Source organism: Hermetia illucens, chromosome 3, assembly GCF_905115235.1.
Source record: "Hermetia illucens chromosome 3, iHerIll2.2.curated.20191125, whole genome shotgun sequence".
Classification (NCBI taxonomy): domain Eukaryota; kingdom Metazoa; phylum Arthropoda; class Insecta; order Diptera; family Stratiomyidae; genus Hermetia; species Hermetia illucens.
Window position 1 is genome coordinate 91,284,775 of NC_051851.1, and position 26,029 is coordinate 91,310,803.

Genomic DNA, 26,029 nt, shown 5'->3' on the forward strand with positions numbered 1-26,029 from the left:
ATAATAAACCAATATGGACGAAGAGAACCTGTATAAAGTTACGATGCAGGGGCTCGGAACCCCAGTACCGGCGACTTTTGGGAATGGGTAAGCAAGTTCCCGGTAATCGGCATCCTTCGACTGCAGTGCCTCAGTGGTGGACAGCTTAGCCACCGTGGCATCTAATGCTAAAAGCAGCTTAAACAATGAGATGTTTAAACCGAGCATATCGCTCCCTAGAATACCAAATGCGCAGAACGATGTGCCCAAGGGGTAGTCGTCAAAAGCCTTAGTGACACTAACCGCACCCGAGAGTAAATGGTTAGGGGAGCCTCCTCAGGATCGAGAACCGGATCCGTTTAACAGCAGCTCAACGATTGCGAGATCTCCTTCAATATTCACGGCGGAAAACGAACTGAGCCAAAGAAATCCCGTTAATGCCAGAAAATGTGCGGAAAGAAGAATGAAAGCTTTGGAACAGAAGTACGACCTGGAAGAGTCACCCTTCATTTTGCTTGGAGTGAAAATTGTTGTATTGTCGGAATTCATTAAAGATAAATACAACGTGCACCAAACAATCAAACATATAATGAGAGCCATCATACTCAGGTGACACCCAACCGTATACTCGTGGATGGACAGAGGAAAAAGAGGGTTCAGGAAAGGAAGACAAATATCCAGGAAACCAGCAGGTTCCTAAAAAACAAAATGGCGTATCACCCACTTTGGAGAAAGGGCCTAAAACCTAAATAAACGGGAAAATATTGTCTAGAATACTAGTGCCACCAAGAGAGTCGATGTTTCAAAATGTACACGATGGACCAAAAACGTCAAAAGTCAAGTCAAGAAGAGAATGAGGATCCCTTCCGATTCCGTCAGTTTAAGTTGCACGATTTGCAGGGGGCATCCATTGTAAGCCTCAGAGGGGCGTATGGAGGTACACAGACGGTGACCATCCGGATTCTAGCAGAAGTAGCGCGCAAGCTTTTGGATATCGGGAAGGTTCTTATTGGATGGGTAGTCTGTCGCCTTAGAGAGCAAATCTCGTTGAAGAGATGCTTCAAGTGTCTCTTGTAGGGACATCTAGCGGTCTAACCGATGCAGACATTGTGGAGAAACAGGTCACATCTCTCGGGATTGTAAGAAGGATCTCAAATGTATGCTGTGTGATGAAAAGGAAGATCTGGACAGCGCGGATATTGCTGGAAGCGGTTAATATCCCAAATCCAAATGCAGTGCGAAAATGAGGAGGTGGTTTTAGTGGGTAAAAATCCCACATGCTTACACATGGGTACATCAATGCCTTCGGAAGATTTTCATCTCCGTGAAGAAAAAAAGGACGAGCAGACAGACATCGAATCGATTCTTTGGTTCACAAAAACCCTTAAGAACTGGATCATCAAATATTTGCTCATTCTCTTTCATATAAATAAGTTCTTTGAATTCTTTTTCTTGTATATCGAGGAATCGAATTTTTAAGTATGTATAAATGAGAAAACGTGTTTAGGAAATTTCTTTCAGAAAATGAACACAGCGTCCAGCTTCCGGCATTCCGATTTGTTTGGAAACACAACGGTGTATAGATCATCAGCCTAGGTCAATAAAACTGATCGATGTGGGGGAAGGGCCAAGGAATTGCGGATTTTGACGTGCAATGGAATCTAATGTCACGGAGTGACTAACAAGTGGGTCGCCCTTGAATTAGCTAACGAAGGACGGTAGAGTAGGATGCAGGTTTCTCGGAAAATGTCGGAAGCATTTAAAGCATATTGCCGAGAATTGACAGTGATAGCGGGTGGTTGTGGTTGACCCACTATGCCCCATATGGGTGTTTATAAGAGATGGGTATGTGATGTATGCAATATTACAAAAGTGATATTATCATACTTTAAAGCATGATATTACATTACTATCACCGAGCACGATCTAAACCTTACAACATCACTTAACATTACCGCATCACCTAGCATTACGGCATTATCAAGCATCATCGCATTACAAAAATGATGTTGTAATATAACATCGCCAAAAATTAGTGTTATTCGTAATACAAGTCACGGCGGCTGCTGTCAATGTCAAGTATCTGGGCTTGCTTTAGGCTTTTTGGTCCGGGCTAGTTTTAGGCTAGAAAATGATTTGTAATGTTATGGATTGGAATTAAAGTCGGCTGCTTTTTGATGTGTATATATGCATAATATGCTGACTATCGGTTGCATATTTGTTGGATTTGACGCGAAGAGTTGATTTCGATTTTTTGTGTGATAGCCAAACTTTAAGTACGCCAAGTAAAGACAACATTTAAGCGAAATAATGCTCCTTCGCAACAATCATGATTTTTGTTCTTTGCATTTGAAAATATGATACTATCTATCATCTTATATCCTCATGGGATATTTTCTTCATTCATACTTATGTGGCGATATCGTAACTTTACGAGTTGAGTGTAATAAATGCATGCCAAATTATTCTAGTGATAAGTAATCTCTGGTACTATGTTAAAGTTTTCATATTGATGATATATTTCATGTTGATGATATAACATCATATGTATGGTAAGGTAATGAAAAGTGATGTTTGTGATATTAATAATAATAACAATCGTTGACGCAACAATCAGATTAGATCAAGGCCTTGAAGTGCGTTAGAGCACTTCATTCAAGACCGTAACGGGTCACTACAGGGGTATAGTACCTTATAGGAGGCGATGTGGTCAGCATTGCGCTCGCCCGAGATTATTACCCTGATTTGACTCAGGTATTCATTCACAACTGAGTCGACTGGTGTCCGACGTCAAATCACGATACAAATTCCCCTGCCGCCAGTGAGATTTGAACCGCAACCTTCCGTACGACAACTTTGTGCTCTAACCACTCAGCTATCCGGTTTGTGATATTTTTTTGTAATAGACTTACATGGAATATCACCTTTTTCAAAAAGTGATATGATATAACATTACCTACCAAGGTAATGTTTTGCCTTTAATGTCAATGGCAACCAAATGAATCTGAATGAATATCAGTACTTGCATTACAAATGGAAAAGTTTGATTTTAAATTGTTTGAAAAATTTTGAATTTAACTTAAAAGCAGTAACATGTATTTCAACAGTCTAATACCACGTAGAATTTGAATTCTTCTAGTGGTATGACTTGGAGGCTCCAGAGGAAGTTCCTTGCCCGGGTGGTTTTAGTGAAAAACTTCGGCCATTCCATGTAAGTACAAAAAACTCCCGCATTAGATACGCTCTCATATTGATCAAGAATTTATTTCAGCATCTACTCCTGCTACGTTGCTTCCGCGTAGACAGGATTTTCCGTGCTATTAATCAGTATATCAGCACCATAATGGGAGAATTTTACATAACACCACCAGTCATTAGTTTTGACAATATCTACGAGCAAACTTCTAACATGATTCCGGTTGTGTTCATTCTGAGTCCAGGATCGGATCCAACTAGCGATTTGATGAAACTTGCTGATCGTTGTGGAAAGTCACATGCTGATTTCCGGCATATTTCACTTGGACAAGGACAAGAAAGGGTGCGTCGCGTCTTGCCTAATTTTATTAATATCATGATAAAAACTATGTTCTATAATTAAGTAATCAATCAACTTTCTCCAATGTCAGGCTGCTCTAAATCTGTTAGATATATCGACAAACCGTGGACAATGGTTGATGTTGCAGAACGGCCACTTACTAATTGCATTCATACGAAATTTGGAGAAACAGTTGGAGAAATTGGAATCCCCACATCCTGAATTCAGATTATGGATTACCACTGATCCTACTCCCTCTTTCCCCATTGGAATACTGCAGCGGTCTTTAAAAAGTAAAGTTTCCCATCAGCAGTTATCTCTGAGTTTACTTAGTATTGAATGATTTTCAGTTGTGACTGAGCCCCCGAACGGCTTGAAATTGAATTTGCGCTCAACATTTTTCAAACTCCGCCAAGCCAATTTAGATGCGTGCATTCACAAATCGTTCAAACCTCTCATTTTTGGGCTGGCATTTTTCCATGCAGTGGTTCAGGTTTTCCTTAATGTCAATTCACCTAAATTACAGACAGGGGTAACGAAGTCCTTTTCAGGAGCGCCGAAAGTACGACAAACTTGGATGGAACATTTGCTATGATTTCAACGAATCCGACTTTGAAGTTTGCATGCAGATTCTTCAGACATATTTGAATAAATCGCTGGGATCTAAAGTGAAGCGTATCCCATGGGGCAGTTTGAAATATCTAATTGGCGAAGTAATCAACTTGCCTGCTACCTAACCTCACCCTTCTAATATGACTTTGTCCGTATTTAAGGTAATGTACGGAGGAAGAGTGATTGACGACTTCGATCGAAGAATCACCCGCATCTACATGGGCGAATACATGGGTGATTTCCTATTTGACTCATTCCAACCATTCTTCTTCTACAAGGATGAACACGTAAGCTACAGCATTCCCAAGGAAGCAAGTACGAAAGAGGAGTTCATAAGTATGCGACCGTCGTCTACAAAGTTACTTATATTTCGAACAATGTCTTCTGATGGTTTGCTTAAAATTTAGGTCATATCGAGAAGTTCCCGTTGGTAAACAAGCCTGACGTTTTCGGTTTGCATCCAAACGCCGAAATTGGCTATTATACGAACGCTGTGAAGGATATTTGGAGTCAACTTTTGGAGCTCCAACCACAAACTGGTAATACTTTTCTTTCAATTTATCACATAAAGAAAATGACGAAGGAAAAGTCGAAAACTCTGAGCATACATATTTTGTTATTTTTATATGCAAACAAAAGTGAGGGTGTGGAAAGATACTGGTAAGACGCGGGGAAAGGAATATCGAAATTAGAGATAGATAAGAAAATACGCTTCACCAGTCAAAACTATATTTCTCATTTAGGTGCCGCTGCTGGGGGCATCAGTCGAGACGATTATATCGACAGCATTGCTTCTGACATCCTTGAGAAATTGCCACCGGCTTTCGAGGTCTGGAGAGTGAAGAAAGCCTTTCAGATGAATATCACTCCCACTGGGGTTGTATTGTTGCAAGAACTAGACCGGTTCAACCTGCTGGTGCTGCGGATGAAGAAAACTTTGGAGCTGTTAAGAAAAGTAAAAGAGCATATTATTGGGAAAATATTCAAATGATTTAATTCCGCCATACCTGCAGGCTATTGCTGGGGAAATCGGGATGGATTCCGTCCTCGATAATATATCGAACTCACTTTTCAATGGCCAGCTACCCAACGAGTGGCGAAAGTTGGCTCCGGCTACTTGCAAACAGCTTGGATCTTGGATGGACCATTTGCTGGTAAATAAAGGATTTTAGTTGTGAAAATATTGTAAATATTTTATTACCGAGAAACTTTACTCTTTCCACTGTGTAATTGCTTATGGGGTAATGGGCAGATCGAAAAACCTCCCACGAATTGGCTTTTTTCAACCACGAAGGCAGAGCTATTCATCACATAAGAAAGTGGTGAGTTGTAGTCGTGCAAGACCGTCTACAACTTTAGCTACGCAGTGCTTGTGCGCAGAAGTGTCCATCAATATTTGCTCTCACGCGGCCACAGTAGCTAATTCCGAAATGTGGTCCTGAGTCCCTTCCTTCTAATCCGTCAGGAAAAATCATGTTTTTTTGGCTAACGTCACTCTGGTTAATTGTAACATGGGACGAGGGGAAATAGCATGTTTTGATGCCATTCTTTATTCTTTTACATTGCCGGAAAACTAGTTCCTCAAACATTGTTCCTGGCAACTATACTTGCTCATTTCTCTAATAGACCAATACCCTTTTGCAGTTTATATGCTCCTTGCTGTCTATCTATATGAAATTAGTGTTGCTAAGTATCCTCTACTATCCTGCATAGCAGAGTTCCCTTTTCGTTCATTATTCATTCAGAGTAAAAGATTTTGTATTTGGCCTTGAGGTGTTATGGCTTCAAGGGCTGGACGACTTTCCCGCACTTGCTTCCCGGAAATTTCTTTCTTTGATTTTGTTTGAAAAACAACTTTTTCGATGGATTTTGTCAGTTTTTACTCATCTTCCCTCTTTTGTTGAGAGAAAGAAACGAATGTCTGGGAAATATCTTGTTAGGAATGGGATGGTAATTGTCTAATGCTTTACTATTTTGTGCACGATACCTAATTCTCATTTAATTTCCGGATTCAAAACAAGAAGGGTAAAAATTGGAATGATCTGTTTTTGAGTTTTCTTTACTTTGCCTTATACGCCACGGTAAGGAATAGCTTCTCTTGTACATTTTATTTCTCCTCTGACGGCTTTGTGTATTGAACATAGAAATAATAATTGTCTCTTAAGTCGAAGCCCCATTTTTGAGTAGTAGCCGAAAAGTATAGGGAGAATCCCCCTCTATCGAACGAATTATTCATATTTTTACACCTTCTTTCTTTTATATAAATGGTGTCGCAAAATGTCACGCGCTGCCCCGAGGCAAAATCGCAAAAGGCTCCGAGGTCCAAAGCTTAGTTTGCCAGTGGTTTTAAGAACTCGCTCCCTCTGTTTAAGTCAACAAGGACGTGACGAGCGTACCCTTCCTGGCTGGAAGATAGGTTTGAGCTAGGCCGGGCTTTTTGGGTGTACCTCCACCGTCGAAACTAAAATGATATAGGCCTCGTAAAATGGCTTCAGCGACCTCCGGGAGGCATCCGTCCTAATTAGGACGTGCCTGAGATGGAACGATGGCGTAAATGTGGACGCCAGATAGCTTTTATGGATATAGAATTGGTAGACCTCGGCGCAAAAACGGGGTGTCTGGAGTTCCTTACTAAGGCAGGCCTAGACTGGATACCGGTTGTTGCACCGTTGATGATGATGAAGCTTAGCATCACTTGTTTCTTGCCTGAGTCCGATTGGATGCCTTTGAGGATTATTAGACAGCCGAGGAATCTCACCTGCGATTTCGCGAATTTCCATTTCCTGACATTGAGTACTACATCGAGTGCAAAATCGTGAATGAGTGGCATAGGATATCAGTCCGGAATCGCCTGTGCATTTAGACGTTTCTAGTTGCCTTAATTCGTTATTGGGTTTAGAGACCATATGAAGTGCGGTAGTAATGAACACACGTTAGAAAAGATTGGGAAGCCAGTGGTGTTGATGTGGTGCACATCATGCTTAACTGGCTTAGAGAGACTACACTCGGTAGTGGTGTTGCGTTATTTTTGAAGAACGGTGAGTCGATAAGTGCACACTGATATTTTTCTTCGCAAAGGTTGCGTCTAAAATGGGAGCGCTGAGGAAGTTGTGGTCGCGAGTTTAAGGTTTTCGGTGATACCATCATGCTCCCGCCCTTGTGGGTCGTCCTGATGACCTACTACCAGGTAGCGCTTTTCGCTACGGGAATCAATACCGTGATGCAGTTCTAATTCTGGAATGCAACTGGGCCACTTGGTTTAGTGTATCATGTGACAATTCGCCTCCACTTGACGCGCGTAGAACTCATGGATTTTATCGACCGTGGCGGTCAACGTGTCAAGGGAACCGAATCTGAACAAGTTCTCCGGAAATTTTCTTTGTCACCACTCAACTGCTTCATCTCGAGTCTGTCAGTATGTGATTTAGCTTATCCATTCCACTCAGTGACAGGCATTCACTGGGCTGCTCCTTTTGCACTAGGAATTTTTTAATACGTTTGAGACAAACTCAATTCCTCGTTTATAATATACTCTTATTGTATAAAGATTATCTTAATATTAGTTCATATGGAAGTGAAAACGATAAATATTAATTAACTATTTAAAAATACCACTTTCCAGCACATTCAGAACTAAGTGTGTTCGTCACGCTTCTTTCGTCATAGTGTCTGCGGGGTCTGAACCATGCCCTATTTAGTAACAAAGTAGGTAATTTCAGCAGCGACTAAGGGTGGAAGTTCCTCAGGTCGACTAATGACCCCGCCTCTGTGCCAAAAGGTCGTGTATTCTGGTATACTTTTTTACTAAGAATTCTCCACCTAATTCTGGCTCAAGTTTCTACAGTTCTTTGTAAAATTCATGCCCGGGATAGTGGCATGCCGGGTGCCTTCCGCAGTAATCGACAAGTCCCGAAAACCCGCGACGATAGTTTTTCCTTCCACTACCCAAAACTGCACTGTTTGGAAGCTCTGATAAAAAAACGGTCCGTCTGTACCGTCCACACATTGAATTCTGAGCACGTGAACACCATGCACAATATTTGCATCCATCTGCCTGCACCCTCAGCTTCGACTTGAGTCAGTCTAGCAATATGCTGTTTCAATGAGTCGCGTTGATGTTCCAAATGGATTTCCCATGATGGAGCTTTTCTGTCCTTCAAACCAATAATACGAAAGTTTTATACACGCTCTTTCGAATTAGTCTTAGGCCTTAGCGGAGATTTCAGCCTGTGAGAAGAGTGCTTCGATCCTGCCATGTGTCGTGGCGTGGTTTTGATGCCGGCGTCTCAACCTCTCTCGATTTTTGGCCACCATATCCGCCATGACTTTAAACTGCTTTTTGAGAGCCGCGGTTATGTCCTTACGAATGATAAAGCGCTACTCAATCACGCTCGCGTACGGCGTGAAACGCTCCTTGCTGCAACAAAGGGCGATATGGCGTTGAACTTCCCTCCGCCTTCAAAGTTTCAGGTTCGGGTTCATTTCCTCAGCCCACATTATTCGCTACCTACGCGAACCTGGCGAAGGGGTCGCAATCGATTTTGATGAAACAGCTTAGATAGATAGAGCCATCGAAGCGCTAAACGCCGAATCGCTTCTAAAGATCTGGAGCAGTGAAAATAACGATGGAGGCACTCCAAAAAATCATATTTTTTAAAATTTATTTGAAAGCCTGGAAAACCTTTAAAACTCAACTGCTCCCTAAAAGACTGAGTAAACACATTGGATGTCGAAAAGTGCAGTGTACACATAGAAGGTTAATTCGATAATATATGGTGCCTATTTTAAAGTCACGAGACAATGTCGGTAGGTTGACTACTCTTCAAGAATAAGCAGTAGCAATGTTTTTACTGTTGAATAGTTCGTTATATATTTTGTAACCTGTGTCTATATTTTTGCAGGAACGGGCGAAACAGTACAAATATTGGTCATTATCTGGAGAGCCTCTGGTGATGTGGTTATCAGGACTGCACATTCCTGAAAGCTATCTGACAGCACTCGTGCAGGTAAGTATTATCCTTCCTCGAGTCAAGCGAGGCATTTTTTGCTGTTTGTTCAGCACTCGAGTATTCCATTCTAAAAAGACGAAACTCTGGTATGATGGCCGGGTTGATTGAGCGTCAGCTCCTCCATCATTATTGCACAGTATTGAGTGTATTGATGAAAACGGAGCAAGCCAGATTGAAAATTAAGTAGGAGAAAATAATAAGGGAAAAGATCAATACCAAATAGTTCATGAAGGAGGGTATATAATATTATTAAGTAATCCAATTAAGTAATTATGATTACTTATTATTTTTATTGAAATATTTAAGCGAACTCAATGCGAATTTTATACAGCAAACTCAACGCGAATTCTATACAGTAAACTCAACTCAAATTCTATTTTTAAAAAGGACTTCCATATTCTTTAGCAATTTTCAACTTAATAATTAAATTCAGTGACAGGTCTGAAAAACATAATTACTGCGATCTTCCACTCCCTTGGTGTGCCACGCAAAGTGGATAGATCCGCGCCATCTATTCGCTCGCAACATTCGAAATAAATTTCGAATGCTGCGAATCCTGCCGCGCCACATCACTCCGCCCCCAGATGAAACCTAGGGGGTTTCAGCGACTGATCCCCGAACTTCGTTCGCCGTTAATCCACAAAGCGGACACGACGTTGCTTCGGGGCGCACGCGGGTTTCAGCCTGGACAAAGAGACCGCCTTTTTGTGACCACCGATCTCGAGCTGGAAGAAATGTTCTCCCCGCTCGAGAACGCGGTACGGGCCCTCATATGGAGGCTGCAGCGGCTTCCGGACGGCATCCGTCCTGATCAGCACATGCGTGCATGTGTCCAGTTCCTTGGGCGAACAAGCAGGTATGGACGAGTGTCGAGTGGGTGGTGTCGCCTTGATGCGCCGGAGATTGTCCCTCAGCAGACGCACCAACCCCGACTCCGTGAGACCCGATCTCTTGTCGAAGACCGGATCGCTTGGGAGTCTTGGGTTCTCCCCGTAAACCAGCTCCGCGGGGCTGGCAGCAAATTCCTCTCGGCGGGTTGTACGAAGGCCGAGTAGGACGAGAGGCAAGACTTGCGTCCAGGACGGGTCGTCGCGTGCCATAATGGCGGCTTTCAGCGTCCGGTGCCAACGTTCCAACATCCCATTGGATTGTGGGTGGTATGCCGTAGTCCGCTGGCGTTTAAAACCAAGGAGTTTGCCTAACTCGGAGAAAAGGGTGGACTCAAATTGCATTCCCTGGTCAGTGATGACCACTGCAGGGACGCCAAAGCGAGGTATCCACTCTCGACAGAGGGCTTCAGCACATGATTGCGCCGTGATGTCTTTCAGAGGTATTGCCTCAGGCCACCGCGTGAACCTGTCGATGATTGTGAGGCAATACTTATAACCATGTGAGTCTCGCAAAGGCCCTATAATGTCGAGGTGTATGGTGTGGAAACGCTTGGTAGTGCGGGGGAATGAGCCCACTTCTTTCCTAACATGCCTGGAGACCTTACATTTTTGGCATGCGATGCACTCTCTGGCCCAGGAATTAATATCCTTGTTCATGGAGGGCCAGAAGTATTTTCCGGTGACTAACCGGTTTGTTGTCCTGATGCCGGGGTGCGCCAAGTCGTGAACTGCGTGGAACACTTCCTTGCGAAATGTGGCCGGAATGTATGGCCGAGGTCCCTTTTCCGAGTCTTCGCAGCAGAGCGAGAGGTTTGAGCCGAAGATGGGCAACTCCCGAAATTTGTATTTGGGGTTGGACTTGAGGCTCTGAAGTGCTGCGTCATCCACTTGCGCCTTGGCAATAGCCGAGAAATCGAGTGAGGCGGGGATGTTAACTTCGGAGACACGAGACAAAGCGTCAGCAACAATGTTGTCCTTCCCGGACACGTGCTGGATGTCCGACGTAAACTGGCTTATGAAGCTCAGGTGTCGAAGCTGACGAGGGGACGCTTTGTCGGGCTTCTGTTTCAAAGCGAACGTGAGAGGCTTATGGTCCGTGAACACTGTGAACGGCCTGCCTTCTAGGGAGAAACGGAAGTATTTGATGGACAGGTATGCGGCGAGCAGTTCGCGATCGTAGGTGCTGTAGTTCCGTTGAGCGGGATTCAACTGCTTCGAGAAGAAGCTCAACGGCTGCCAAACTTGGTCCACCTTTTGGTGAAGGGCAGCACCTACTGCGATGTCAGAGGCATCAACAAAAACGGCTAGGGGTGCATCTTGCAGAGGGAATGCCAAGAGTGTAGCGTCAGCCAGTTGTTGACGAGATTTGTCAAACGCGCAGATAGCCTCTTCAGACCACACGATTTCTCGTGTGTCCTTAGTTTTGGGGCCAGACAAGTACGCGTTCAAAATGGACTGGAGATGGGCGGCCTTGGGCAGGAAACGACGGTAGAAGTTTAGCATACCCAAGAACCTCCTCAACTCCCTCACTGTCTTTGGACGCGGGAAGCTTGTGATTGCTTGCACCTTGTCTGGGTCGGGCTGTATTCCTTCAGGGGAAATGAAATGGCCGAGGAATCTCACCTGTTGTTGAAGGAATTTGCATTTCTCAACGTTTAGGACTAAACCGGCCTCAAGGAGACGTTGAAAAATGCACTCGAGATGGGCTAAGTGCTCAGACTCAGTGGAAGAAGCGACCAAAACATCATCCAAATATACGAAACAGAATTCGAGGTTTCGCAGGACTGAGTGAATGAACCTTTGAAAGGTTTGCGCCGCGTTGCACAATCCGAAAGTCATCCGGGTGAACTCGAAGAGTCCAAAGGGTGTGCATATTGCCGTCTTTGGAATGTCTTCAGGAGCTACTGGAATTTGGTGATAAGCCTTGGTTAAGTCCAAGGTCGAAAAGATGCGGCAATTCGCGAGGTGATGCGCAAAGTCGTGGATGAGTGGAATTGGATATCGGTCAGGAACAGTCTGTGCATTTAGCCTTCTGTAATCCCCACATGGGCGCCATTCGCCGTTTGGCTTAGGGACCATATGCAGTGGGGAAGACCAACAGCTGTTTGAGGGCCTGCAGATACCCTGTTGAACGAGTTGTTCAAACTCTTTCCGTGCAATTGCCAGTTTCTGAGATGGTAGAGGACGCACCTTCGAGAAGATCGGGGAACCAGTAGTGATAATGTGGTGCTGCACATTGTGCTTCACTGGTTTGGAGAGACTACAGTTGGTAGTAATCTGGCTGAACTTTTGGAGAAGTGCCCGAACACGAGAGTCGGTAATGTCTTCTAAAAGAACGGAAAGATTATTGCCTGGGTGAGATACCATATGTCCCGACGTATTAAGGTTGGTCGTGGAATCTATAAGAGACTTGTTTTGCAAGTCCACCAGCAATCCATAGTGACACAGGAAGTCTGCGCCTAGTATGGGGAAGCTGACATCCGCCAGGATGAAACGCCACGAAAACGTCCTACGCAAGCCAAGACTCACGTCCACTTGCCTATACCCGTACGTGTTTATGCGGGAGGAATTTGCTGCCGCAAGTTTGAGCGGTTGAGGGAAAAGTTGATGATGCTGGGGTACGGGAAGAACCGAAACCTCCGCACCCGTGTCGACGAGGTAGTTGCGCCTGCTGAGGGGGTCAAAAATAGTTAGGCGACGTGGTGCTGCGTTCTGGGTGGCCGCCGCCAAAACCCCCCGCGGACCTAGTTTTTTGCGGTAGAAGAGAATCTACACGGTAGCGTACATCTTGTCGCTTTATCCCCGAATCTGCGGTGGTACCAGCAAATCCCTGGGTCCGTGGACTGTCTTGACGACCTGCTACCTGATCGCCCTTTTCGGATGGCAGACCGCGAGCGTGCTCGCGATCTGGCGCCCGAACGCTGAGCGTCCAACGTCGCCCGCATCTCGGCCATACTGGCTGTTAATGCAGCAATCTCGCGCCTCAATTCACCCACCTCATCCGACGGTGGTTGAACGGCCGCCAAGGTTGGGCGTACGTACACCTCCTGAACCTGGTCGGCCGTCGCTGCCAGTTCCTCCAAGGAACCGGAGACGCAAGCGGGGATCGCCTGGGTGCCCTCCGGGAGCCGACGCAGCCAGAGCGACTTGATCAGGTCTTCGCCGATCTTACTCCCACCCAATTGCCTCATTTCACGAAGCAATTGGCTGGGAGTTCGATCACCTAAGGTTAAACCTGCCAGCAAGTGGTCTAATTTTGCCGACTCGCTTGCCGACAGGCGCCTGATCAACTCGCTCTTGAGCTGCACATACGATGTCGACTTCACCACGTCGGACACCAGAAGTATGGACTCTTCGTCCAGGCCGATCACCGCGTAGTTGAAACGGGTCGCGTCCGATGTGATGCCGGACATTTGGAACTGTGCTTCCAGATGCACGAACCACAGTTCGGGGTTCCGCCGCCAAAACGGAGGAACGCGTACGGCGAGGGCGGTCACTTGCGGGTTCGATGGGCCTGCTGCGTCTTTATTGTCAAAAGACATCTTGTTTCACGAAAAGTACGAGATTGAAATGCAAACGCGGTGAGTTTATTCTGAAACGCGGTGAACTTTACACCGACACGGCAGGCCGCACCCACAAATGCACGCACGAAACGAGAAAAAACGAAGCGGACGCTATCCAGCGCAGACCAAAAACACCACCAATGAGAATGGAGGACTCGCGATGCTAAACACCTGCACGCCGTCTCTTGCAGCGATTTCAATTTTTTTATTACTATTTTTTTTTTAACTGAATAAATAATATATTATATATAAATGAATAATAACTTCTCTTAAGAATAACTCCTCGTTGTTTGTCGGCTGTAGCTGCGGCGTTGGCGGTGCTGGGGACGTCCGTTTGTTGCCGTTGTTGATCGTTGTGGCAATGATGACTAGTTCGGTGCGTGAAAGGTGTTGTGCAGGAGGGCGTGCGTACGGGAAGTCGCGTGAAAATCCACTTCTGGTGAGGGTCCGACGTGTGTCGCGCAGTACACTGTGTAGAGAAGGTTTTCTCGCGTTTTTCTTTCTTGCCTCTGCTCCGACTCGGGATGTGGAGATGTGACACGTTTTCGTGATGTTTACCACGGCACTCCACACTCAACTGTAGATGCGAACGCGTGAAAATCGCTTGCCGTACGGTCTACTGATGTTTTGGAAGGATTTCTCAGTCCTTGGAAGTTCTATTTCTGCCGTGTTGTTCGGACGAATTTTTGTCGTTAATAGAACTTCACCAATGTCGGCGATGGTGGAGTTGAGTGCGGCGGCGAAAGTGGCTGCGGCAGCGATGGCGGCTGCGGCTGCGGAACTCTTATTTATCTCCAATCGGTTGTTGCGGCTGCCTGCTGGGCGATTGTGCTTGCGCAGACTGCGATTTGTTGATGGGGATGATGATGTGCTTGAGTTTTTCAATTTTGCAGGTTCTGGGAATTCGGGATCCTAGTTGTTGATGCTGTTGGTGCGAGTTCCGGGGTCACCAATTAAGTAATCCAATTAAGTAATTATGATTACTTATTATTTTTATTGAAATATTTAAGCGAACTCAATGCGAATTTTATACAGCAAACTCAACGCGAATTCTATACAGTAAACTCAACTCAAATTCTATTTTTAAAAAGGACTTCCATATTCTTTAGCAATTTTCAACTTAATAATTAAATTCAGTGACAGGTCTGAAAAACATAATTACTGCGATCTTCCACTCCCTTGGTGTGCCACGCAAAGTGGATAGATCCGCGCCATCTATTCGCTCGCAACATTCGAAATAAATTTCGAATGCTGCGAATCCTGCCGCGCCACAATTATTATAAAAGTGCGGATTATGAAAAAATTTGGCTAGCTATTCAGAAATAGCACTTCTGCAGTTCGCGGATATCGGTTTCCCCGTTAATTGACGAAGACTGCGGAAAGTTTTCCGGTTTCAATTCTTATGGGGAATATCTGCCTTTGTAAGGTTTTATTGAAAACAGTTCTATCGTTCTATGTGAGACTTAAGATGAGGCCCCCCTATATGCAAAAGAGGAGTGAAAAAAATGCGTTCAAATCAGGTATTAGTTTTGAAGGTAATTACGAAACCAGGGAGTGAGGGGGATACTTAAATTAAGGGACCATTCTCAGAAACTACCAACCTACCATCTGCTCAAATAAAGTTATCTATTATATATTTTTAAAATTAACTGAAAACCTCCCTTGAGTACATCCTAGAGCCGGACAATTGCATTAATATAGGCATTAATATGGGACGATCTACTTGAAAGTTTGGTGGAAATCCTAACATTATTAACAAAGTTGCAAAAGGTCAAAGTTACCTTTTCCCGTCAGATTGGTACTCCTTAAGAGATAAACTGCCAATACTACATCGAATTGAATATGGGGTACGTTCAACGTGATTCACTACGAGCTATGTATAAATCAAACCATCGTGTTCCCGAATGTTATTACAAGAAAAATCTACACAAACTTCATACCTGAAGCGCCGAGCTTCCGGTGTCCCGACCTTTTTTAGGTAGGAGTAGGAGTTGCATTAACTGTTAAGCTCATTTTCTACGGGTATTTTGGAAATTGTTCATTGGGCTTCCCCTCATTCTCCACGCCCTTTTCAAGGTTAACGTGGTGGTTATTGCGATCTGAATGGGTCCCAGTTCATGTAGGCGAAAACTGCGCTTTTTAGAATTATGCAGGGAAGGTCAGGTTTGCCTTGCTGACAAGGTTGAATACGCCTGGTGAAATTCTACATGTTATTAGCTGCAACGTACATATTTCTGGTTTATGCAGACGGCAGGAAATAGTCAAACATAGCTGGCTTTCGGGTCTTACGCTTTAAATTAGTTCGAGTAGGATAGCATGTGCGGAGGTTTGCAGTTCCCACCTTCCCACAAAATTTTGTATAAATAGGGGTAGTATCTTCTGAGACAGCATCGATGCCAGAAGACAGGCAGCCGCATTTCTAAGGGGTACAAAGGGCTATTGAGCGAATCAAAGAGGGGCGGTATTACCGGCATACTGCGAGAGGTGGTAGATACCCACAATTTAGAAAGACGTTAATTACAATAAAGTAGGTTAGCAACCGGAATCTCTGATTGCAATATTAGTAACAAAATTGCAATAGGTCAAATTTGTCGCTTTTGCTCGAATTCAGGACTTTGAATATCAGTGTCACGCAAAAGTAGATAATGTTGCGTAATATAGACATATATTACGTGCTAGGTGCTAATAGGATAAATATACACTCAAATGTTCTTAAAAAACAAATGCGCAAAACCTGTCATACCTGAAGCGTCCAGCTTCCGGTTGCCTAATTTTTACCTCTAACCATTCATTATTTTCGTTCTCCTGGGATTCCGCTACATAAGCCGACGTTCGTACTTAAGCCATACGCTTTCCTTTTCTGAAGTTTTAGTTTTGGAATTGCCAGTGTGCCTTTTTACCGCGTGGTGAGCGCAGTTGATTCCCCAAGGAATCCCCCTTGCTTCCTCGTACTCTTTTATTTCACAGTAATTCGGTGCAGTACGGTTGCCCCCCGTCACCTAGGGCCGCTCTTGATGGAAGATCTGGTAATTCCTCATAGGTCTGTTTGTCACACCGTTTCAAAAGCGACAAATTTAGCAATCCTCTGACTGGGGAAAACACGTGAATGGCCTTTAGCAGCCGTTTATCAAGCAGACGGCGGTTTGCTGGGGAGTTCATTGCTGAGACGGAGGGATTTATGTATACCATTCAAGATGGCATGGTAGCTTCAGCAAGCCTTTGGAAATGAAGTAATGAGTCGTTCACGAGTGAATGGATGAGTCGTTCACAAGATGAAGTGATGAGCCGTTAACGAGTGTTTAAACGGTTCAAAGAATGCAGAACATCAACGGAGCTGATCCTGGTTCAGGAACGAATTCAATCTCAAAATTTAGCAGGAAAGTGAGAATTGTGAACGCTCCTAAATCAGCGTGTTAAATCCTTTTTCACTGAGCGTGAGATGGTTCCCGTACATGCAAAACGTCTCCGTAAGTACTTTCCGAAGCCGGTCCTAGTTTTGACATTTGTTGGATAGGCAGGAGTGCGGGGGCTATAGATTGATCCTTTCTTTCTTCCAGAAACTGCTTATCCAAGAAGCTGTCTTCAGGGCTAGCAAGCAAAAGAGAGTATAGCGTTTCATGGTGCCACCTCGTGGAGCTTTCCCTCGGTCCATAGGTCTTGGTTCGGCTGTGCCGTCTTCCTCCCAGACACTTCAGAGCACCATTGAATTGGTACATAGGACCAAGGGTTCTTATAATAAGTGCGGACATAAAACTCATGCTGTTCTCCTCTGCAGTGGTCCATGGTTACCAAAATTGCGAGCCTATAGCCTCCTTGCGCCTTTCCCTTATAACATCTTGAAGTTCTTTTTTAGGCCACTTAGGTAGAGTAGAGAGTAGAGTTAATAACAATAAACCGGCGCAGCACCCCAATTGAATCAGGGCCTTGAAGTGAGTTAGAGCACTTCATTCAAGACAATAACGGTTCAGTGCAGGATTATGGTACCCTATATGAGGCAATGTGGTCAGCTTGCGTTCGCCCGAGATTATTACCCTAGTTTGACTCAGGTACTCATTCGCAGCTGGGTCGGCTGGTATCTGGTGTCAAATCATGATACAAATCCCACTGCTACCAGTGAAGTGAGATCATAACCGTGACCTTCCGTACAATAGCCTTATGCTCTAATCACTCAATTATCCGTACACTAAAAATTCAAAATATAACATTTCATCTCCTAGTTTTAAACTTTCTTTTCAGATGAGGCAACCGAAATTTGCAGGTACAAATGTAGTGTTAAACTTTTAAATTTACTTGATATTCATTTGACTATTTTAGTCCTGCTTACTAGAAAATTTTCCATAAAAGAAGATACGACACGTGTTGCGGCTTAAACTTTTTTTCTCTACCGTCAAAATGATTTGACAATGAAAGAGTATTGATCCTTTTTTAATGATTTCCATGGAAGTGTTCCTATTTTTCATCCCTTGAAGTTTCCATAGCTCCACTTCGAAAAGAAATAATGTATGTAAGAATAGAGAAACCATACGGAGAGTATCTACCTACTTTCATCTTGGAGCATGATAACGATTCTGAATTCATCATTGTGTCCTTTCTTTAATGTGTGCAAATTGAATGGTGTCCTTTCGAAAAGTTAAACTGGTTTTCGCCTGGAAGTACGAATTGTGTCAACCGGGATGACTTCGACGATAGTCTTGAGAGTATTTTATAAAGTATCTTTAAGCTATCTAAAAATTATATACATATGCACATATCTTAAATATTTTTTACTCTTTGAATTATTTCAACTGTAAACGGTATTATAAGGTTGAAGTCCCACTCAAGGAAGGCTGTTTACAAGTGGGAAAAATATGTATAAACCAAATGTTTTGTGGCCTTTGTGTCGTTAAATTAGAGCGGACTGTCGAGCAGTATCTGTAAGGGTCGGTTATTCCGCATATCGAAACTGCATGTCATTTTCAGTCAAGACTCGAAACCCACATAAATATGTATGCAGGATTGTTAATAGTATGAGTGCAGAAGCCCGTCCAGTTTCAAAAATGACATTAGTGAACCGCTTTGTAAGCTATCAACAATCGGTTGGTACGTGCTTTGGGTAATTAATTCATACCCAGAATCTAGTGGAGGAGTGAGAACACAAATTCGAAGATTCTTCTCGGTGAAGCGTATAATTACAAGCAAAAGGAGTTAGGTTTTGGTTCAAATCTTTGGAAAGGGCGTCATTTCTTTACTATTTTGAAATTATAAAAATTCAATTGAATTCCAATTTGTCAAGTGGTTTTCTTCCCTCTGTGACGCAAAATATAAAATTTGACTTGCACAGGTAAACTCTGCAGGTGCTTAGCTTCCTAACTTTCGCAATCAGCGGAGCACACATGTGGCGCGGCAGGATCCGCAGCATTCGAAATTTATTTCGAATGTTGCGGATGCGGACGAGTAAATGGCACGGAACTCTCCACTCATTTTAGAACTCACCACGGGAGTGGAGGACTAGCGGTGAGAAAGTACCGTTGGTTGGGACAGAAAGGACTGCATGGAAATAAGCCGGTCTCTTCTGTCTCCAACCGTGGCATGTAACACATCGCGAGGGCCGTGTGAATGCATTTTGTGATTTTAATCAAAGGTTGATTGGATTATTAGGGAAAAGTGAAAATTGTGTTAAAAGCGTTTTAGTGTGTCCCATTCGCATTGCTGAAAATTGAATTAATAAATGAGAAAGAAATACTAGTTGGGTATAGAGTACTTGTCATAATTCAAAACATTCTAGATCTTGTATCGAAAGCAGAATATCGGTTAATGAACAAAACAAAGACACACAGAAGATCAGCAAACACACACGCTTTTGAGAAATAATACTAATGATAATAATTAAGTATGATGAAGTGTATGCCTTACGAGAAGGTTAGTTTGGACCTATTTTATAGAAGAAGAAAAGTAATCCTTTCCACCTTTTTTGTAAATGAAAGCTCTTCAGTTCTGAAACCGGGAGTTTTTTATAGTTGGAAGTTCTTTCAAAACCGAAACCGATTTAGAACTTAACTGGTATCGATACTTTTAATTATGTTCCTGGTATCGTGGGCACAAAATGACCCCAATTTGAAAAAAAAAAACAAATAAATATGTATTTTTTTTTTGTTTATTTGGGATATGAAGGATTTTAAGCTGCATCTACTTGATGTGAGACCGGACCAGATGGAGAGCAACTTACTTCCACTTTTTTGGTCCACAGACACCTCATTTTGGGCATAGCACCCAAGTATTTTTAAAACAGAAAGAAAGATGATTAACGGTTTCGTCTAGGGCAGAGACAACTCATTAGACGCTACCTCACCTCTGCCCTGGGAGTACCCTAATCGAAACTGGCAACAGATGGAGATCACTCTTCACCATCTGACTGGCAAGAAAGTATCACTGTTCCAATATGGAAAAAGAAAGGTAGTCCAGCAGAATGTTCAAATTACCGTCCGATCCGGTTACTTTCCCATACCATGAAGATTTTTGAACGCATTCTTCACAACCGTATTCGCGAAATCGTTGAAATAGCCGTGAATCAAGCCAGATTTGTCAAGAACTGCTGACGCAATACACGCTGCGCGGTTACTCATGGAAAAACACCGTGTGAAGCATTGCCCTCTTTACATTGCATTTCTGGATCTAGAGAAAGCGTTTGACCGTGTACCACATGAACTCATCTGGTATGCCTTACGACAACACTTCGTGCCAGAAGGACTCGTGCACTGAGTTCAATTGCTCTACCATGATTCGAAAAGTAAAGTTCGAAGTATGGTGGGTGTATCAAAACCGCTTCGTGATTCTGTTGGTGTTCATCAAGGAAGCGCCCTCTCACCGTTCTTTTTTGTTCTTGTTATGGACACCGTCACACGGGATACCCAACCTCCAGCGCCCTACACACTGCTTTATGCAGATGATGTTTTCCTAGCATCTGATAGCAAAAATGATCTTGAGCAACTTGTTCAAAAATGGAATGATCGCCTCATGCAACACGGTCTCAGATTGAATTTAAACAAAACTGCATTTTTGAGGACCGATCCCCATGAAACAGGCACAATCACTTTCAGCGGCAGTGATCTGCCCAGAACTGAGCGATTTAAATACCTCGGATCAACGCTATCAGCCAATAAAGAACTGAGTTATGAAATTGCTTCTCGCATTAACGCAACCTGGATGAAGTGACGTTCCACAACTGGTGTTCTTTGTGATCGACGTATCAACGAACGTCTCAAATCTAAAATTTACCGCGATGTCGTCCGTCCAGTCGCTCTCTATGGTTCTGAGTGTTAGCCGACTATAAAAGACAATGAACGGCGTCTTGCGGTAATGGAGACGAAGATGCTACGTTGGACTAGTGGCGTGATACGTTTAGATCACATCCGAAATGAGGATATCCGCCATCGTTATGGGGTTGCGCCAATCGTGGAAAAGTTGCGGGAGAGGCGTCTTCGATGGTCACGCAATTCGTACAAACGAGAATTCACTTGCCAAGATTGGTCTGAGCATCAAAGTCGATGGTAAACGACCAAAAGGCAGACCTAAACAACGGTGGCTTGATACGCTAGATGGGGATTTGAAAGCCTCGAGATTGCACCCAGATCAGGCATTCGATAGAGCCAAATGGCGAAGCCGATCACGACGAGCCGACCCCCCTTGTGAACGGGACAAAGGCTGAAGAAAAAGAAGAAGATCGCTGTGATGCGGGCCTTTGGATGTTGTTTTCAGCCCATCCTTAGGTTGGTCGCCCCTCAGTCCGGTTGGGCGGAAAGAGGGTCCGTGGGCTTTTTGAACTATATGTATATGGTTGCTATTCCTCCTTGGTGGAGTATAGTGGGGTATATGCGCCATCGTTCCCCGTTACAAGAAATGTGGATTCCTCTGCATAGCCTAGCCGACAATGAAAATCTCGCCCCTCCTTAATGTGTGGCCTACGTACTGCTGCCTTCTTCGTTTAAGATAGTATCCAGCCAGCGTACTTCGATGATACCTTACACACAAGTGTTGACGAGGGCTTGAGTAACAGTGGAGTTTACTTCCCGTATGCTACTCCCATATAACAACACTAGCACAGAACAGTCTTACCTTGATCTTGGTGCAAAGATAATTGGGTTTTCAACTTTTAGGCGAGACTCCGAAAGCGAATTTAGTGCTGTTAATGCGTCGCCCAACATCCAGTTTGTTGTCGCCGTCGCCAAAAACTACGCTTCCTAGATATAAAAATTGATCGACGCTTTAGATGCTCTGCCCATTAATGTGGATAATAATGATAATAATCGTTGGTGCAATGATCCATATTGGATCAGGACCTTGAAGTGTGTTAGAGCACTTCATTCAACAGTAAACTACAATACACTCTAGGAGGCAATGTGGTCAACATTGCGCTTGCCTGAGATTATTACCCTGATTTGACTCAGGTACTCATTCATAGCTGAGTCCACTGGTATCCGACATCGAGTCAAGATAACAAGTTCTTCTTCTACCAGTGAGATTTGAACCGCGACCTTCCCCTACGACAGCCCAGGGCTCTAACCACTTAAACACATGCAGATAGGGAGAATGAAATGAGCAGTCACACTGAGAACCTTGGTTTTGTTGGAGTAAATCTTCTGTCCAACTTTATTTGCCATTATTTCCAAATCCAGAGCCAATCGGCCAAGATCCTTGACCAGAGAAGGAGAGTAAAAAGGTATCCCTAGCGTTCTTTGATGAGCTCCAGAATGATTTTAGTTATTATAGTTGCGCGGCAAAGCACGCAGATACTCCTTAATTGTCACACTCAAAACGGGTACCTTTCTTTGGAATCCTAACAATCACTCCCTCTTCCACCCTCTGAGAAAGGTCTCGGATTCCCAAGATTTCCGTGCAGTAACTGCAGGTGCCGGAATGATTTCTCTTCTGCTTGGTGGAGCAGTCCGCATCCGTATTTCATGGTGACTACCCATTTCATCCACAAGAGGAGGAACCTCATCGGATGTGATACAGATAAGAACCTACCTCTTCAGTTGATCGTCATCGTGTATGAGACGTCGACTGTTAAAGTCGTTCACAGGGCTATCGAAAGATAAGCGACCACATGCAAGCTCTTTCGTGATTCCGGTCATAGATCCGCGTCTACGATTCTGCGGTCAATCTGATATTATGGACGTGATGTGGCCGACGACCTGTACCACCCGAGAAAAGAGCATTTTTGATGGTGGCCCAATTGTCCTCGATATTCTCAGGCGGGTTACTCAGTGTGTCTTCCATCCGATCAACAAGATAGCTCCCCCACTGCCGAGCGGCAGTTGGATATCATACAAGCGGTCGCGTGCGAAAAGTGGCAGGCTATGTCTGCGACGAAGCGTTGCAGAAATCCACGAACATCCCACCATTACCGGTGCGGTCACCACCACCGTGTTTGCCCATCACAAATGCGAGCAGTGTTGTCAGATTCCACCTTGGCATTCAGACCACTCATCATGATTACAATGTCCCCTTTGGGAGGCCTTCCTTGAACTGCGTTTAGTTACTCATTGATAGCATCCTTTCCCACTAGATGTTTCGCCTACGTTGGTGCGCAGCATTGTTCAATTGTGACGCTCCTTAATTTTGACCAAAGTCTTGCCAGAGTTCGGCACCCAAATCAAGAGAGCGTTGCGGTAGCCGTCAGAACCAACCCGATTCGCGTCTGCTACCACTTTGCCGGAAAAATGGAGCAGCTAAATTAGTACTTTTCTGCACTGATTCTAATATAAGCATAATTAAGTGGGCATTTTTGATCCAATTTGTACGTGGCTCGTAATATTTATACATTTAATTTGCCAGATCCTTCACTTTAGAATGATACCGATATTCCAAGCCTTAGAATGAAATGAATTTGCACAAAAGTGGCAACTTTGACCTTATATAACTCTATTAGTGATGGTACGATTTCCACCAAACTGGTTGCATCGTGTTCCGTAGTATAGCCTATATTACTGCAAAAGTTGATAATTCTAGGATGAAGTGAAGGGCAGCTCCCAGCCAGTTTCCAGAAAGTATACTTGCAATAAATATGGTAATATACTATTATTAACTTTATATAAACTATAAGGTATCTGCATGGAGAGTATTTTGAAGCCCAGATATGCATGGACCAGCATATTTTTTTCCAGACATTTGGGTTGAGTAGTTTCTGACAGCGGGTTCTTGAAGTAACTGGTCCTTTTCGGGCTACCGCACTCTTCCCCTATGCAACCAATGTCAAAACGATTTCGGAAACAGCCAATCAAGACTTTTCATTTGATGCCCCACATGACTATAGCCGGTGAAAAAAGATTTTACGCCCCGCTTTTATATGTATGGGGAGTCCCTTCAAACTCAACGTCGAACTATGTTACTCAATGCATACAGTGACAATCACAGGTCTCACCTTTCTACCAAATTTTGTATCAATAGGAGACAGAGAGACGGACGGGTGGACAGACAGACAGAAAACCGATTTTGATAATCTTTTGTTTTACACAAAACCTTACAAATGAAGGAATTACAATTTAAATTAAAGCCAATCAGATCTCGTTGGCAAAACTTATTCAACCGAAAAATTTGGAAAATATTTTGATGGTGAATCTGCATAAAATCGAAGTATGAAGCTTTAAAAGCCCACACTCCTATATCACTCTTCTAAGCCACGTAGCTCTAGAGCGGTCCACTCGGTGATCATTCTAGGATGCGTGATTTGTCCAGGGCCATTTTGGTTTTCTGATGAACCTGGCTACGTCTCCCAAAGAAGTTCTTAATTTTTTATTTTTTGAGGCCAAATACACGGACGACACAGCGTAGGCATACCTTAGCATAGAATAATGGTGGTGGTCACTTTCTGTGTACTAGTGAGAAATTGGTGCGGGATACCTTCAACCTGCTCTTGGTGTTGAGGCTGTTGCACTTCCAGATGGGCGATAAAACAGCGAAAGTCGATTGAACACAGTCAATAGATTGAGTAACATTAAGTTTGGTGCCGACGTCGACAGAAAAAATGCTACCTACATATACAAATTATACGTACCGCAAATATTCGGGGGTTTGAGGAAAGATTATATCCTCCATTGAACTCCTCTACGTCCTTCAACCAAGACCGCCTGCAGAAGGGTAAAACCAGTAATGAAAAGAAAAAATATCGGTAAAAAGATGCATCTGACGGACTCCACATTGGATTTCAAATTCCTCAGAGGTTTTGTGTTGACTATTCTGTTTTTTGTAATATCTTAGATCTTTTTCGAAAACTTGCACTCCAAAGCCCCATTTTAATGCAGTTTACTTTTAGAAACAGATCTCCAGCCCATAGCATTCACGAAGGAGGGCAACTGGAAATCTCTTTGAGTCCTCCAATAATATTGGTGTAAAACCCGGTAATCCTGTATATATTTACAGATGTCTGGTTCAAAAGTTCTCGCAATCGGGTCTTATATGTTATATGGTCATATAATAAAAGCATTCTAGATTTGCCCTCTAATTCAGAGAAAGCTAATTTCAATAATCAAAGCCAGGAAATTCTCGCTTTTCTTTTTCAGTTTCTCTCTTATAATCTCAAACGCCGCGGTTGCGTAGTGTTTTACTTATTTATAAATTAAGGAGCATTAAATTTCCTGGGGAATAAGCCAAGTAACTTACTTACTACATCCAAGAAAAGAAACATTACAGAATACGAATATAATGACTGTAAATGAAAAGGTTTTTTTAGGAGCAATAGAACTTATGTTATTACCTGTGTCGTCAATATTCTCGACCATAAATTTGACCCAGTCTCTTCAAAGACTCTAGTCGTCCGGGCGCCTACGTCTACGGTACTGATTGCCCTTTACATTCGGAGGACGAGTGAGAATTCCATCGCATTTTTCTGACAGGAGTCACTACTACGGGACCCTTTTCGGCATTTGCATAATGCCCTGTTGGATAAATCAGACGCATCCTTCGAGTCATACTTTTTTCACAACAATGCTTCAAGTGGGATTTGGATTGGGAGAACAAATAGCCATGTCCTTGTAGAAGAAATTATTGTATACAGACTTTTTGCGATTTTTGCAATGTACTTGTTCTAGGTGCTAAAATCATTTTAGAGGCAACCGAAGAAATTCTGTAATCTCGTCTTCAATACCGCAAAAAAATGATCTACTTCTTTTCTCGTCTTCAACTTAAGGCGATTCTGTTGCTGGTCATGAATCGCAACTATTTCTCCACCATTTTTTTTTATCATTCCGGGAATTCGAATTATAAAAGATAATTCATAAGGGGGATACATACAACCCAACAAAGTTTAGTTCAGGTGAATTGACATTATATTCGAAGCCACTATTATTGTCCCAATCCACAATACAGAGAGATAGATACAGCTTCTGATTCTACGAGTTATTTTCAAGACATACGTCAGAAAAAACATGGCCATTCCTCTGGTGATCTGTACTGATGAGTAGAATC

The 26,029-nt window shown here is 43.5% G+C and overlaps 1 protein-coding gene across 1 annotated transcript in view; it reads left to right on the forward strand.

Moving 5' to 3' along the window:
* LOC119652058 (dynein heavy chain 10, axonemal) overlaps positions 1 to 26,029 on the forward strand; it is a 300,796-nt gene that overhangs the window by 226,405 nt on the left and 48,362 nt on the right. The window contains 10 exon segments of the mRNA XM_038055995.1: positions 3,119 to 3,190; positions 3,251 to 3,517; positions 3,606 to 3,807; positions 3,865 to 4,007; positions 4,066 to 4,227; positions 4,288 to 4,462; positions 4,534 to 4,665; positions 4,870 to 5,081; positions 5,140 to 5,280; positions 9,028 to 9,132. Of these exon segments, the coding sequence (XP_037911923.1) occupies positions 3,119 to 3,190; positions 3,251 to 3,517; positions 3,606 to 3,807; positions 3,865 to 4,007; positions 4,066 to 4,227; positions 4,288 to 4,462; positions 4,534 to 4,665; positions 4,870 to 5,081; positions 5,140 to 5,280; positions 9,028 to 9,132 (1,611 nt within the window).